The sequence below is a fragment of the Mustela erminea genome, chromosome 4, assembly GCF_009829155.1.
Source record: "Mustela erminea isolate mMusErm1 chromosome 4, mMusErm1.Pri, whole genome shotgun sequence".
NCBI lineage: Eukaryota > Metazoa > Chordata > Mammalia > Carnivora > Mustelidae > Mustela > Mustela erminea.
In genome coordinates, this window is record NC_045617.1 from 76258793 (window position 1) to 76275887 (window position 17095).

A 17095-nucleotide genomic window follows, 5' to 3' on the forward strand; every position below is an offset into this window, starting at 1 on the left:
TTAATTTCAGTGCTCATAAAATCAGAGGGCAGAAGCTCGAGTCGATCTATTCTGCGTGCTCCTTGGTGAGTCTGGGGCATCCGGAGTACCCCCAGGAGAGTCACAGCCCTTCGGAAAGTCTCAGTAGCTAAAGATCGCTTCAGAAACAACTGCAGGGTGTGCCAAATTGTATGATGTGGTTCCCCTCTCAGGACTAATTGAGAGAACCACACTCATTCTCAATTGTGACTCAAATGAAAGATGGAAGGACCTGTCACTAAAGACTTTTTACGTCAGAGTGGAAAAGGGACAGAGAGTGTCTCTAAGGTATCAATGCAGCTACTCTGCTACCAAATGCCTAGTTTTTACAATATGAAAAAGATGATTTCTTGAAATACCTCTTAATTACTTCAGTTTTATGTATTATACTACCCATGAGTGTGGAAAGCCTGGAGTCCTGCAGTTACCATCAGACCCATTCTTCCAGCAGGTTACATGTGCTAATGAAGGGGGAAAAGCTAATTGCATTCTATAAGCGGCTGTTTATTAGTGAGCCATCTTCCCCTTTTTACCCTTTTAAGCTGTTTTTTCGTTGCATCAAGCTGTATACACATTTTGCTTTTCTAACTGTTAAAAATAAATCTTTAAAGAAGAGAAGAAGAAGTAACACTTTAAGAGCTATGTTGGAACGTAAAACAACTTAAATATTTCAAATTCCCTCTTACAATTCTCAGTCAGGAAAGGGATTTAAATAATCTCATTTTCTTTATATTGTATTGTGTCTAATAATAGTATTTACTGAACATTGCTCCCTGGTTACCTATAGTGTACTAAACTACCAACCCAAAGTTCAACTGCATTTTTAATGTAAGTTTTAAGTACAAAATGGAAGAGAGTAGTTTAGTTATCATATGAAAAGCACAGAAAACAGTCACTTATTTGCTCTTTCTAGCCAAATAATCCTGGATGCCCGAAGCAAAAACAAAACTTCATTTATTTCACTATTTAATATTGCTTGAGTTATATTTTTATATAAGTTCCCACAGTTCATCAAAGCATCAATTGTCCCTGAGTGAATCCACAGACAAAGAGATTGATATTCTGCCCTCTAAAGTTAATTTGGCAACTGCCAATCTCAATTCGGTTTCCAAAGGAGTTCAGGGGTCATGTTCGAATGATGGTTTCAGTGAAGGGTGTGATTTTGATAAGGTTATTGCAGATTGAGAGCACGTGGGGCTGCATGGACCACGATGAACTGGACATAATTCTCAAGCAAATTTTGAAACTATTCCAGCATTTAAGGTCCTACTTAATAGGAGATCTTTCTAATGTGGACCGATTATTCCAGGGCTTTTAAAAAATTACAGTAGCATGGAGGACATCAGGAGAAGGGGAAAAATGAAGGGGGAGAAATCGGAGTGGGAGACAAACCATGAGAGACTATGGACTCCTGGGAAAGAAACAGAGGGTTTTAAAAGGGAGGGCGTTGGGGGATGGCGGAGCCTGGTGATGAGTAGTAAGGAGGGCATGGATTGCATGTAGCACTGGGTGTTATACACAAACAATGAATCATGGAACACTACATCAAGAATTAAGGATGTACTGTATGGAGACAAACATAACACAATAAAAAGGAAAAAAAGAAAAAGAAAAAAGATAAGTACACAGGTACACACAGAGAGAAGACCATGTAAGGACACAGTAAGAAGGCAGCCATGTGCAAGCCAAGCTCAGAAGAAACCAACCCTATTGACACACAGGCCGATCTTGAACTTCTAACCCTCAGAAATAAATTTCTGTTGTTTAAACTAAAAAAAATAATAATAAAAATAAAAAAATTTTTAAAAATAAAATATAAGTCTCAGGTGATTGTAAAAAAAAATAAGGCTTAAAAATGAAAAGAAATTGCAGTGGTTTTCAACTTTAAAAAGAACATTTCTAAATTTAAAGCCACGGGACTCACAATTCAAATACGTTTTTTACACGGGATCTGTAAATAATAGACCTATAAAAGCATGACTATTTGGGGATAGAAAAAAGTGCTGTTCTAGGAGGCTCTCTATAGACGAGGCTCTACAGACAAACAGGGATGGCAATGGTGTAGACCACATCTGTATCTGACTTCCTTTTATTTCCAGCAGGATACTATCTTGCAATATTAATCTGAGTGCTTTTATTTTTGATACTTCTCTTTTACAAACTTTTCTTAGTGAGTCACTGATATCTTCATTGCTTCAAAGAGAATTATCATTGTTTTAGTAGTAATGCAAAAAGAAAGAAATGGCTGGAGCTTGTTTTTATTTTATTTTATTGTATTGTATTTCTTTGTTTCTTTTTCTTTCTTTCTTTCTTTTTTTTTTTAAACTTCCAAAAGACTTTCTCAAAGATTATTTATTTATTTGAGAGAGAGAGAGAGAGCAGAGTGAGCAGAAACATGAGTTGTGAGGAGGGGCAGAGGAAGAGGGTGAGGGAGAAGCAGGCTCCCCACACTGAGCAGAGTGCCAGAAGCTGCTAGGCTCAATCTCAGGACCCTGAGGTCATGACTGGAGCTGAACCACCCAGGCACCCAGGCACCCCCAAATCAATCAATCAATAAATCAATCTTTCTTTCTTTTTCATTTTTATGATTTTATTTATTTATTTGACAGAGAGAGACACAGTGGGAGAGGGAATAGGAGTGGGAGAGGGAGAAGCAGGTTTCTGACTGAGTAGGGAGCTGGGCACTGAGCTAGATCCTAGGACCCCAGGATCATGACCTGAGCTGAAGGCAGACGCTTAACGACCGAGTCACCCAGATACCCCCAAAATTTTATTTCTTTTTTAAAATTTTATTTATTTATTTATTTGTCAGGGAGAGAGAAAAAAACACAAGCAGGCAGGATGGCAGGTAGAAGTAGAGAGAGAAGCAGGCTTCCCACTGAGCAAGGAGCCCCATGTGGGACTCGATCCCAGGACCCTGGGATCAGGACCTGAGCTAAAAACAGCAGCTTAACCAACTGTGCCACCCAGGTGTCCCCAAAATTTTATTTCTGATAGGGACTTTTACAAAAAGAAATAAAACTTTGAAACCAAAGTTTTTGATTTATAAGAAAAAATAAAATGTTGCTGAGAAAGTTTGGATAAGGAAAACGTCATGTAGTACGTTTTTAATTTATTTAATTTATTTTTTTTTAATGTTTAGGGATTTCTATTTATTTATTTGACAGAGAGTGTGTGCATAAGCATGGGGAGTGGTAGGCAGAGGGAGAAGCAGACTTTCTGCTGAGCAGGGAGCCCCACATGGGACTGGATCCCAGGACCCAGGGATCATGACCTGAGCTGAAGGCAGATGCTTAACTCACTGAGTCACCCAGGAGCCCCTGCAGATTGTAAAGTGAACAGTTATGACCATATAAGCCCAAATCTAAAGAGAATGTACTGGATGTAGTTGACAAAGTGGGAAAGGGTGGGCCTTTGAATGCAGAGCAGATCCTAAGAAATGTGGACTACAGTTGACTCAGCATTCTGAGGCTGACACATTGAACTTTGCTTGAAGTACAAAGACTTAGGGGTGACAAGTTAAAACTCAGAGACCATTCTGCTACTCCAGGGAGATGCTCAAGTTGCCTATTCTCATTGTTTGTTCTCTGGGAAGATATTCTACCAACATTTAACATTATGATGCCTGTGAATCATCCAGCTTGAAATAACAAGAAATAATGCTTGTTCACGCCCGAAAACATTGCTAATGCTCATGAAAACTCTTCTAGGTGGAAGGTTCTCCATTCAATACCCAAAACACAGTTAAGCCCCACAAAAGAAAGTATGGGTGGGATTCTTGATACCGATAGGGGCATCTGGAGGGAGACTCAGCAAGAGGGAAAGATATCAAATTAAGAAAATACAAACTAAAGCAGTTAATTTACTAGAGTCATAGAAACTGCACATTGCCATCTAGTTATAGTGGAAAGAGAAAGTGACTCAAGTAAGAAAGGAAATGGCAGAATTGTGAAATGGTTTTCACTGTTTTAATCACAAGAGAAGAAGGCCAGACTCCAAGTGGTAATTCTCAGATATGCCTGTAGTTCTCAACCAGAGCTGTACGGGATACACAATAACTTCATTACACTGAGAATAGGGATCCTCAGTTTCTGTAAATCATGCATAATAATAAAAGAGTATGCAAAAAAAGTAAAATTAGAGGCATGGCTAGTCAGGTCCATTATGGAAAAAGGTATGTGGAGGTTCCTGGAAAGTATTTTGCCACATTAAGGAAAGCTACCTATGACCTAAGTTTAAAGGTTAAATTTAAGCATAAATTATTCCCAGGACTCTGGGTAATCTGCTTTGCTTCTTCTTGATACCTTGGTTAGAATCCGTATCAAGTCATAAATCAGGTAACAAATTTGCATAGGCACAAATATCAAGATCTACACTGTGACCCTTGCTTTAAACAAAAGCCAGAAAATAAGAACTCTGCTGTTTAAAGGTTTTGGGTAATCTAAGCCTTACAAGTGAAAGTATGATTAATGGAAAAATACAAATGTGATCATGCAGGAGTTTGTTAGAGATTAAATAACTCAGACCTCACTCGAAAGGAATCAGAATCTGTATTTTAAAAAGATCTCCAGGTGATTTCTATGATGAAGAATTCTTCATCTTGATAAGTACTGATTTGGTGGCTAGTTGCTTGGATTACTTTCCCTCTGCTTGCTGCCACCAGAGAGTGCTGGGCCAACTCCGAAAGATGGTGATTCCATTACCCATGCAATGATGGAGTAGAAGGGAATGCTTCCAGGAGCTTTATCTGGTGGAGCTCGACAGTTACTGAAACCCAGTTTATTAGGATTTGAATTCATTCCAGTAAGCACTGTTCATACGTCTGTTGATTCCCTTGGTCCTGGGATGAATAAAACATGATCCCTCCATTGAAGAAAGGATATTTAAGTAAACAATACATATAAAGCACTGATAAGAGCAACTTGTTGCATTTGTTTATGATGTATCAAAGGCTTATTTATAAAGTTCTAAAATGCTCTTTAAAAAATAAAAAATAAAATGTTCTTAATTGATTTAATAATTCTTCACTATTATGTAGTAGCTCAGTGACAGACATTCTCCCAATTAGTGTTGCTGACATATGGCCTTTTGGCAAATTAAAGTTTGGTAGGAAATAGAACTAAATATTATAATACAATGTGAAAAAAAATTCGTAATTATTCATAAAGTCATAGAGATATTTAGCATTTTTCTTTATTTTCATTTACCTTATTACATTTTAACTCAGTAATATGTATAGGATTTGACAGTCTTACATAACTTTAATAAGCAACATTATGCTGGCTCTTAAGATAAGACAGGACGCATTCCCACTTTATTCTTTGAGAGAATTTGCATGAGATTGGTATTAGAAAATTCTTAAATGATTTTAAGAATTCACTATTAAAGCCATGTGGACATGAAGTGTTGCCCCCTCCGAAATGTTTGAATTAATGATAGAATCTTTTTTTGGGGGGGAAATGATTCATTTTTTTAATGGATAAGATTATTCAGGTGTTAAATTTATTTCAAGTTATATTTTCCAAAGAATTGGTCTTTTTCACCCTGATTGTCAAATTTATTGGCTTAATTTTGCTCATAATGTACTCTTATCTATAGGGCCCTTTGTGATATTAGCAAAATGTACTTTTACTTATTTTTTCCCTTTGATCCCTTTTGATAGATTTTTAACAATTTTCTTAATTTTTTAAAAGATCTTATATATTTATTTGACAGAGAGAGATCACTCTCTCTGTTCAGGCTCCCTGCTGAACAGACAGCCTAATGTGGGGCTTGACCCGAGGACTCTGAGATCATGACCTGAGCCGAAGGCAGAGGCTTAACCCACTGAGCCACCCAGGCACCCCAATTTTATTAATATTTTTTAAGAAACTAATTTGGTTTTATTGGTTTCTTTTTCTGTTATAGAGACATTGAGCTCCGGTTTCTTCATTATTTCAAACCTACTTTTGAGGAGTTTCATTTACTGTTCCGTTACTGGTTCCTGGGTATGAAAACTTAGATCATTAATTTTTTAACATTTCTTCTCTTTTAACATCTCCCTGTAAGGGCAAATATTTTACTGTAATCACCACTTTAACTTTGTTGTCTCAGGTTTTCAGTTCAAAATATTTTCTAATCTCCATTCCAACCTACCGAATTTACTGGTTATTTAGAAGTGTACTACTGCTTAATTTCTAAGCAGTAGCAGATTTTCCAGCTTAACTACACATTGATCAGAGAATACTTGCTGGATAATTGCAAATAATTCTATATTTTGATTTTTCTATATTTTGACTCACTTTATAATTGAATATTCTTTGTGCCTTTGAAAATAATATGCATCCTTTTACATGGGTAGGTGTAAGCATTCTATATATGTTCATTAAATGTGTTAATTGTGTTGTATAGATATTCTATGTCCTTTTTGAATTTTGATCTGATCGATATATTCAGAGAGGAGTGTCAAAAACTTCCCACTGTGGGAGCGCCTGGGTGGCTCAGTGGGTTAAAAATCTCCCACTGTGATTATAGATATGGTTATTTCTCCTTTTAAAAAATATTTTATTTATTTGATGGAGAGAGAGATCACAAGTAGGCAGAGAGGCAGGCAGAGAGAGAGAGGGAAGCAGACTCCCTGCTCAACAGAGAGCCTGATGTTGGGCTCAATCCCAGGACCTTGAATTCATGACCTGAACCAAAGGCAGAGGCTTTAACCCACTGAGCCACCCAGGTGCCCCTGGTTATTTCTCCTTTTAATTCTGTCCATATTTGCTTTATATTCTTTGCAGCTGTATTGTTTTATTCAGGCAATACTGACTATAATATCTTCATGTGGATTGAATTTTTTTTAATCATTATAGGCATACCCTCTTTATCTTTACTGTTAATTCTGGCTTTAAACACTACTTCACCTGTTACTAGAACTGCATGATGTTTCGTGTGTGTTTACATAATATATATATTTGTATATAACATATACATATATATGTTCTACTTTTTCTTAATTTCAAATTTAAATCCTTATATTTAAGATGTATCTCATATATAACATAACATATAACATATATAACATATATTGGGTTTTGTGTCCTTATCCAGACTGATGGTCTTTGTCTTTTAAGTGAAGTATTTGGTTTATACTTCATGTAATTATTGATATATCTGACATTATAACATCCATCTTGGTATTCGTTTTCTTCTTCACTTCCTTGTTTTTTGTTAGTTTTTCTCCTTTCTTAGATTCACTGGATTATTTAATTATTTCTATTACCTAATTTTTTCATCTATAGTTGGTTTTGGCAGTTTTGCTTTCTTTTAGTCATATGCCAGAAATTATTAATCCTTGATATATTATAATCTACTATAAATATTATCTTTTCCCTTTCCTTGCTAATATTAGAAACTTAGAACACTTTAACTCTTTCCTACCTTTTGTGTTATTATTGTCATGCATTTTAGTTCTACATCCATTTAAATTCCAAGAGACTTTACTATTATGGTTTTGCTTTTTTTTATTCACATATTTATCCTTTCCATTAACTTGTTTCCTGAAATTCCACTTTTCTCTCTGCCACTTTTTTATCCTTCTACACGAAGAAATCCTTTTAGCATTTCTTTTTAGATTCATTTTTTTTAAAAAAATTTATTTCAATTCCAGCTAATTAACATCCAGTGTAATGTTAGTTTCAGGTGTGCAATACTCAGCAGTTTCATACAACACCCTCTTTTCATCACAAGTACCCTCCTTGTATTTCTTTTAGTGCATGTTTACGGGTAGTGAATTATCTTAGTTCTTGTTGCCTGAAAATACTTTTACTTTACCATTATTGCTGAACCATATTTTTGCAGGGAATGAAGTTCTAGGTTGCTGCTTTTAAAGCACTTTAAAGGTGTCATTCAATTGCCTTCTGGAGTCATTGTTTCTGTTGAAAGTTCAATTGTCAGTCGTTTTGTTGTTTCTTTAAAGGCAATGGGTCTTCATCTTTGATGGCTTTTAAGATTTTTTTCTTTGATTTTGATTTTCAACAGTGATCCTAGGCTATACCTGAATGTGGTTTTCTTGATATTTATTCTTCTTGAGATCTGAAAGTCTTCTTGATCTGCGAATTTAGGTACTTAATCAGTTCTGAAAAATTCTCTGTCATTGTCTTTTCAGATATTTCTTCTGTCCAATTTTATCTCTCTTCTCTTTCTGGAAATTCAACATTTGTATACTGAGCCTATAGCTGAGCTCTATATTTTTCTGACATTCTTTTTATAGTTTTATTCTTTACTTTCTGTTTGTTAACTGTGCTTTGTTTTGGATATTTATTATTAACTTTGTCTTAAGTTCACCAATCTTGTCCTCTAATATTTCAAGAACTCATATACCTAATGAGATCTTGCTTTTAAAGATTATATTTTTCAGTTCTGGAATTACCATTTGATTCTTTATATAGATTCTGACACTGTGACAGTAAATCCTTCATCTTTAAATATATTTTCTCTTCATTTGTAAATATATTATCTCTTAATAACATTTAACATATGTTATTTTCTTCAACATATTGGTTTTTTAAAGTCCTTACCAGGTAATTAAAATACTTGCATCATCTGTTGGTCTGCCTCAGTTGTCTGTTTTTTCTTCACTTTCAGTAAAAGGTTCTCTCTTTTAGCATGTCTAGAATTGTCAGTGGCCTGATATCATGCACAAAAATAAATTGTAAAGACTAAGATAATGTTATCTTTGTCTTGAGGTATTTCCCTTTTTCCTCAACAAGACATGAAGGAATGGCTGATCAACTTATTTTAATGAAGGACTATACTGAGTTGAGCCTGGATTTTAGCTCTGGAAATGTTTGTCATACCTCTCCTTTGCCCCTGGTTCACTCTACAAATTTTTCAAACATAAGTTGAGTTTATTCTGTATAGCCCCACTCTTATCTTCAATCTCCATTCTATAAGACTGCCCCCAATTTTTTACTCTGCTTTTAGTATTCCTATTTATGTTTTTAGTCTTACAGAAGTCACCAATTCCCCAAACAAAACAAAGCAAAAAATCAACTGTCCATGTCCTTGATGACCTCTCCCTGAAAGCTATCCTGATTTATACATACCCCAGAAACAGTCAGGTATGGATTCAAAGCCTGGATTCTTAGCTTCCTTCCCTCATCAGAATCAGCAAATGCCCCCAGAGTGTAGTATATTTAAGAAATGTGCTCATTCTTTGTGGTTATTTGTCTTTTCAGAATATCATTACTTCACTTCACAACTGTTTGTGAACTGTTGGTGTCTGAAATTTATAATATATATGCACACATACACAGATACCATATATTTTTTAAAAGTCTATTTCTTGCTTCAACTCATAGTCAAACTATTCATATTTCTGTAGGCCCCTTTTTAAAAAAAATTTACGCATTTTTCAAAATATAATTTGCCATTTATTTTCTCCTCTGTGTCAGATGTGAATTAGGAAATTTGGATTCTTTGGGAATAATGAAAAATCTTCTTGGACATGGTGAATTTACAGTGACAATGGAATTAACATGACACTATCAGAAAGTTAGAGATGTGGTGCTTTACTTAGCAACAAGGTCAGAACTGAAGATAGAAATTTGGCAGATATATGTGCAAATATGATCATTTAAACTATGACAGTAGATGGCATTTTCAAGTGAAAGAGTGGAGACAGAGAAGTAGAAAGGTTCAAGAACCATTTTCCTTGGAAAAGTAAGTGGAAAAAGTAAGCAAAGAGAACTGAGGAAGTAAGAAAACAGGCAGTGTAATTCAATATACTATTAAAGAAAACAAGAGAAGAGAGGCAGTGATGGTTTTACCAAAGTACAATTCACTAGTTTACTTCTATTTGGGGGACAAAATTGCATTATATTTAATTCTTAATAACATGTAGAAAATTTTTATTCTACATCCTAAAGCAAAATCTACTTTGATGATTGGGAAATGAAATTTTCCCTATTAGTTTAGTAATAGTTAAGTGAAGCTTTCTTTGAGTATATGCATTTTACAGTAAGAAAAGCAAAATTTTTAAAAATCGAATCAATTTTCCTCTTTCTATTTGTTAAATTTAGTCTTAAATAAATTATCAGAGGTGTTCTTTTTTATGACTAATTGCGTAGATATTTTTACTTCTTGAAGAATAGCACTGATTCAATTAAAATGATTATAGCAGATTTCTCTCCATACCATCTTTTGTCTGTATGAAATCATAAAAGCAAAGTTTGATATAGGCACTGATTTCATTGAGCAGAAAATATCCAAATATCAGATACCTCTTTAAATGAATAATTTTTAAATAGTAGGAATAAAACTGGGATTGTTGCAATAGTATATATTTTTTTCTATAGTACTTGCATCTGGTTTTAAGGATTTACTTCCTGTTGCCTATAGTGTGTGATAGGTTTTATTTTCTTCCTGTCTCTTACACTTGCAGGAGTGCAATTTTATTCCGCAAAGCTTAAATAGCTCATATTCTTTCATGGTTTTTTTAATCTATCAAATTATTAAAATGAAAATTTATATCTAGATCTTAGAAGCAACTATCAAAATTATTAAAATATTACAGCTTTCTAAAAGTTGCTATTAAAGGTGTTCATTCTGAAACATACATATCACTAGGCATAACTAATTGCTTTAGGCTATGTTTAACTAGAGAAGTTTCTGATAATATAATGAAGCCTGAGAGATAAGTATTTGCATCCCGATTCTCGAAGGGTTAAACACAAACAAATTGGGCTGAATTAAGTGTAACTCAAACCCTTAGTTACTCCTTTAGGCTCTGTAAATTTATTTCTAAAGACAGGTGCATCATTCTCTAATGTCGCCCAATAAATTACAGAAGTAGAAACAAAGTGCTCAAAAAAGTCATAAAAATAAAAGTGTTAGAATATAATTGCAGCTTCAGAATAATTTACAATTATATCACATCCAATAGAATACAGATTTGTACTGATAACCCGAAGACCACTATATATTTTCTCTCTATATATATTTTTTCCACTATATATTTTCAAAACTTATTTCATAAATTTCATTTTCCCAGGTGCTGAACCTAATAGGCAAATTGCCATATTACTTGTGTTTTCCTTCTAACTACTATGCACTTTGAAGTTCAAAATTACTACAGAATAAATAGCAGATCTCTTCTCTTTTCAAAATAAGTCAACTCATTTGAAAGCTAGGATTAATTTCCATTTCTCTCTATTTGATATGTGAGCAAGAAAATCACAACTGTCCAGAATAATACAATGCACAATAAGAGTATTTACATGAGGAGTTCACAAAACTATTAATCCAATAATCCAAGTCACATTTAATGCTTAAAGGCAATTGCCAACAAAGTTCACAGACACTTTGGATTACAAAATAATGCCATCTCTGTTTTCTTAACAGAACATCTATTAAAATATCAACCCAGGAAATAACACACTGTAGGATGTTTGAGGATATTCAGCTATAACACTAGTATCTAAATCATTAATGTAAATAATGTAGAAATAATTATTATGCAACATAAATATTTATTTATTGCTATCATATTAATACTGTCTTACATTAATTCCCATTATTTTGTCAAGTTCACTGAGAAAAAAATTTTTAAAAAGCTGTTTCTCTGGTTGATTAGTTTTATTTTCCCTTAGGTCCATGAGAATAATAATTAAAATATACTAATGGATAGTTTAATAATACTATTGGGTTTACACAGAATTTTTGATGAACAAAATATATTACCTATACAACTATAGGTAATAAGGAAACTGAAGATCAAACAGGTCAGGCCCGTGTGTCAAATTATTGTGTTTAAACCATTTAATCACTGAATGTATACATAGGGTTGATAAATGACTCTAATCTCTCATTGCTCGTGACTACATGGCATTTAGTTTAGCAGAAAAGACACTGTGGAAAATGACAACACAAAATTCTGAACTCTAATAGGTAATTAAAATTGCCTTAATAATTACTACTTTTAATCACTTCTTGCCTATAATCATCATGAAGAAATCACCCATTTATGAAACATTTAATGGAAATAAACACACTTCTTTCATATATATAAAGACTACAGAAGTTCCTCCTTGATTCTATTTCCCAATATTTCTCCCTTAGCCTCAAACAAACTGGTCCACTTCTATGGCCAAGCTATTTTTATTTATTTTTTGGTGGAGTGAGGAAAAACAGTTTATATTCTGTAATCTAAGTATTATCAACAGTTTCAGAAGTCCCATTTTTGAGTTTTCATATATCTGTATACTTTTCAATCACCATTGCTCCCTTCTGGCACTGCATTGCTTGGAGAATGTGAGGCAGTTGCAGAAGCTAAAGAATTAAATGGTATAAATACACCTTTCTCAAACCTGTTGCATAGGAAAGGGAGGAAAAAATCAGGTAGAGATAACTATATAACTTTGCCCTTTCTGGTTTTCCTTTAGATTATTTGTTAAAAGGAAATTATTACATTTTCATGGGCTCTGCAGAGTCTTGCCTTGGTTTATAGGATAAAAAGGAAAAGGGAATATTAACTACTTCATTTCCAAGGGATAGACACTGCCTGCCTATGTGCATTGAAAGACTTCTTAGTCATTTGGGTTGCAAGAGCCTTGAACGACGATGTTTTAGGATGTGCCCTCACTGTGGATTCAATGCCCATGTCTGAGGTCAGGAGGTCACAAGGCTTTATTCTGTGCCTGCAGTGATCACCTGGAGAAGTGAGCACAATTACAGAACATTTCTGCAGCTTGGCTCAAATCTCTCTCTCTCTCTCTGTATATATATATATATATGACATTTATAAGCTCTGATCTGCTAGATTATTTTACTCAGCCAATATATCTGAATACATGCCTTCCAATTTTTAGGGTGATTATTTAAAATAAAAGTATCATTAAAAATCATTTAGTATAGAATTTCTTTGAACAAAGTGGATTATAGAGCAGCAGGGGTGTATAAATTAGGTAAGGGATTCAGGTCTTGGGAAGCGGGTATGTTTTTCCGGTACAGAGGAAATGTGAGTTTTAAGCAGCTGTCTTGTCTGTGTCCTTCTTATAGTCAACCTGAACAATTTCTTTTCACTGGTCACGGCACCTCCGGGAAAGGATTGCCTGCTGCCAAGAGTGTGGAGGACAATGCCTGGCAAGAATTTCAGCAATGTCATCTACCGGCGCAGAGTTCTCAGAAGGCCACAGTGAGGATGTGCCCCAAATCCAATCATAAAACCACAGGTTCCAGAAGCTTTGGTTCTATCTCATGCGGTAATGTCACCTCTTATTTTACCCTTCATCATTTGCCATTCAGCCAAATAATCAAGATTATTTATACTCGATATAAAGCCACATCACAGTTAAATAATAAACTTCCTTGAAAAAGCCCAGAGTGCTCTGTGCAGCTCCTGTATGCTAGATTATAAATGGGTATTAGCACTATCCCCATCTCCCACCCTCTCGAACATAAAACCCTACAAGGATATTTCCTGGCAACTTTTTAGTTCTCTTTACCTTTCAAAGCAGGCTATCATCACTAGGTTTTAAAAATGTCCATATCTTTGCAGGGGTTTTTCTGCTCTAATAAGGAAAGGGTATAGAACATTTTTAAATCTGTCTTTAAAAGTTGATATGAGGGCGCCTGGGTGGCTCAGTGGGTTAAAGCCTCTGCCTTGGGCTCAGATCATGATCTCAGGGTCCTGGGATTGGGCCCCACATCGGGCTCTCTGCTCAGCAGAGAGCCTGTTTCCCCCTCTCTCTCTGCCTGCCTCTCTGCTCACTTGTGATCTCTCTCTCTCTCTCTCTCTCTCTGTGTCAAATAAATAAATAAAATTTAAAAAAAAAGTTGATATGAAGGACAAGTTTGCAACTCTCGCAAGTATCTTAAGCAGGATTTACTACTATCTCATTTGGCTTAATTGCTGGTAATTGCACTCCAATAGAAGAAGGATGCTAATTTTAGAGATCTAAAAACTACATTATTTCAATAGCAAAAGCATTCATGTTAGAAATATAATAGTAGTATACATATACAAGCAAACAAACACACACGAGGATAGCACAAAATAAAAAACATATGTGAAGAAATAAGTATTTTAAGTCTTTCCTAGACTATGCATTCAATTAATCACATTCCTCAATTAATCACATCCCTTATAAAATTGATAACAATTTTATTCAACTAAAATCCATTAATTGTTTGAACTACTGCATTGCTCTTTGGGTCCAAGCAGGAAAACCTTTAGGACAGTAATACACAAACTAAGTGATTTCAAAACCTTCAAATTTTTCAAAATGAAAAAATTTTCAAAATGAAAATGTTCGTATTCTGCTTCAGAAATCTCTCATCAGTCAATGTTTTAAAAAATACACAGGATGGTCACTGTAATAATCATTATTTCACACTAGTTTTGCTTACATTAATAAAAGCACATTTTTGTGACAAACTAAAACATATCTTTGATGGTAGAAAAGCAGATATTTGGATGAGGACATCTTTCAATTTACCTTCATCCGAGGTGGATCTAAGTGACAAGAGCAGGGTGAAAGTCTGCCTTATTTAGGAAGAGGCTTGTTAACACACTACTGATGACTCAGGCAAATCAGATGGCAAATTACCTTTGAGAGGTCCCCAGCCTCCAAATAGAAGCAGATAACAAACACATTCCAGGTAACCCAGAGGACTAGCCAGACGGCATACTGTAGAAAAGCAAAAGAAAAATAACACAAAATTAATTTTGAATCAGCTGAGTAAGATTTAAATAGAACTCTAACTTTGGAACACCCGAATCTTAAGATTAGTGGATAATGTTATATTGCTTCTAAGGAATAGACTGAGGTATACGTTTTTCTCTCTGTTGATTTTTTTTTTTCTTTTTTCCTCACTGTTATGGTCTCATTGTAGCCCAAACTTGCTTAGGGATAACTTTTAGGCTTTTATACAAAAGATACAGTTGCCCACATCTATGTTTTAAGGAGGGGTGGTTATGTTTCCCAGATAGCTAACAAAACTGGATTTCCAACAAATTATCAAATAAAGATCATCCAAAAGAGGCTCATTATCTTCCTTTAGCAAAGTCAATCCCATGCTTAATAATATACAAACTTTCTCCAAGTTTTCTGGTGTCATCTTCAAATTAGTCCCCATGCCTCAGTCCCATCTAACCAGCTTTATTTCTTTGGTGTCTCTTCCTTTCCTGTCTCTCTTCACCTTCTTTTATTCTCTCCTGATCTCCCATTAGAGTGACCACGGATTTATTATGTCTGATTTTACACGGTTAGCTATTCAGTGTATTTTCATCACTGATGACAAATTTTTCTTGCCAAGATATATTTCTCAGCATTTGGTCAACTAAACTATATTAGGCATATAGAAGGCAACATGCTAGAAGCACACTGAGGACACAAAGACCAAAGATAAATTCTCCCTGAATTCAAGTCAAGTTATGAAGACAGATAAGTAAAGAAATTATTATACAAGCATAATAAAAAAATTTATAGTCTGAGCACAAGGAAAGAAGATGGGAGAAGTATATAAATGATCCTGGGGAAAAGTCCTACAAAACTTAACAGAAAAGTTGAAATACCTCCCACAGAGGTGAAGCAAGCTATTTTGTAGACTTGACCAAATAAAAGTATGGAGGTTATAAGGGCTCTGATGGAAAGTGCTAGAAACAAAGGAAACATCAGGTATGAACTCTACAAAATAAGATAAGAGGATAACGTGTCATTTCTCTGCTAAATAAATTTCAATGGTTCCCATCCTTTATATGGTGCGATCCAAAATTTTTATTTCATAGTTCAAGAACCCTGATGATCTTATACATGCTATTTTTTCAGACACACGTTTCAGTTCATCTCTTAAATCATTAGGGATTACAGGCACATCAGCTTACTTGCTGTTGAGTGGACACCAAAAGCTATTTCTTACTCCTGCACCATTTTGTATATTACTTCTCTATCCTTTAAAAACTTTTCTCTTCTCTACATACTCCTTTTACCACCTATCAATATTTTGTTTTTCACCAAATTTCAATTTAAATATCGATTCTGTAGTGATAACCAATCGGAACTGATTTAGCCCAATGAGTGGTGCTTAGTGCTCCAATGAGATCTTGCCTTAACTTCATTTCAAATGTCTTCTTTCTTTTTTTTTTTTTTTAAGATTTTTATTTATTTATTTGACAGAGAAAAATCACAAGTAGGCAGAGAGGCAGGCAGAGAGAGAGGAGGAAGCAGGCTCCCCGCTGAGCAGAGAGCCTGATGTGGGACTTGATCCCAGGACCCTGAGATCATGACCTGAGCCGAAGGCAGCGGCTTAACCCACGGAGCCACCCAGGCGCCCCTCAAATGTCTTATTTCTAATTATTGTATATTCCCCTCCAAAGCCCAGTCATAAGCTCCCTTGAGAAAAGGAGATTTTTAAAATGTATGTTTATATCCCTAAATTGTTAACTTTGTACAAAACAGGCTTCAGAAAATATTTTGCAAATCAGTGAATCAATGAGGAATAATACAGAGAAATTTCACTATTTTCGGATGGAGAACACATTCTCCTGTCCCAGACCTGATTTTTTTTTTTTAAGATTTTATTTATTTATTTGACAGAGAGAGAGAGGTCATAAGCAGGCAGAGAGGCAGGCAGAGAGAGAGAGAGGGAAACAGGCTCCCTGCTGAGCAGAGAGCCCATGCAGGCTTAGATCCCAGGACCCTGAGATCATGACCTGAGATGAAGGCAGAGGCTTAACCCACTGAGCCACCCAGGTACCCCCAGACCTGGTTTTAATGAGAATACTCTGAACCCATATGTAGTGTGAGAAGTGAGGGTCCTATATGATGAGTTTATGTAATACTAAATAGTGACTCAGCTGTTTTCCAGATGATAGATTTACCTTACTGCTGAATATGTATACTGCTCACTGAAAATAAAGTAAGAGCAATAAACTAAATGGTCCAAGACAAAAGAAATAGTTTGAGAGTCTGTATGAGGTGAGGGTTGGGGACTGGAAACAGAATCAGAAAGCTAGACAGATGGAGCAAGGAATGATAGTTATAAAAGAGAGATCCAATGAATATTTAAGTTTGCTCAATATTACAAAGTGCATATTCATTTTACA

General features: G+C 35.0%; 1 protein-coding gene across 4 annotated transcripts in view; it reads right to left on the bottom strand.

Moving 5' to 3' along the window:
* NKAIN2 (sodium/potassium transporting ATPase interacting 2) overlaps positions 1–17095 on the bottom strand; it is a 998970-nt gene that overhangs the window by 439316 nt on the left and 542559 nt on the right. For all 4 annotated transcript variants that reach the window (XM_032339650.1, XM_032339651.1, XM_032339653.1 and 1 more), the window contains one exon: positions 14598–14678. In XM_032339650.1, the coding sequence (XP_032195541.1) occupies positions 14598–14678 (81 nt within the window). The remainder of the gene's footprint in view (positions 1–14597; positions 14679–17095) is intronic.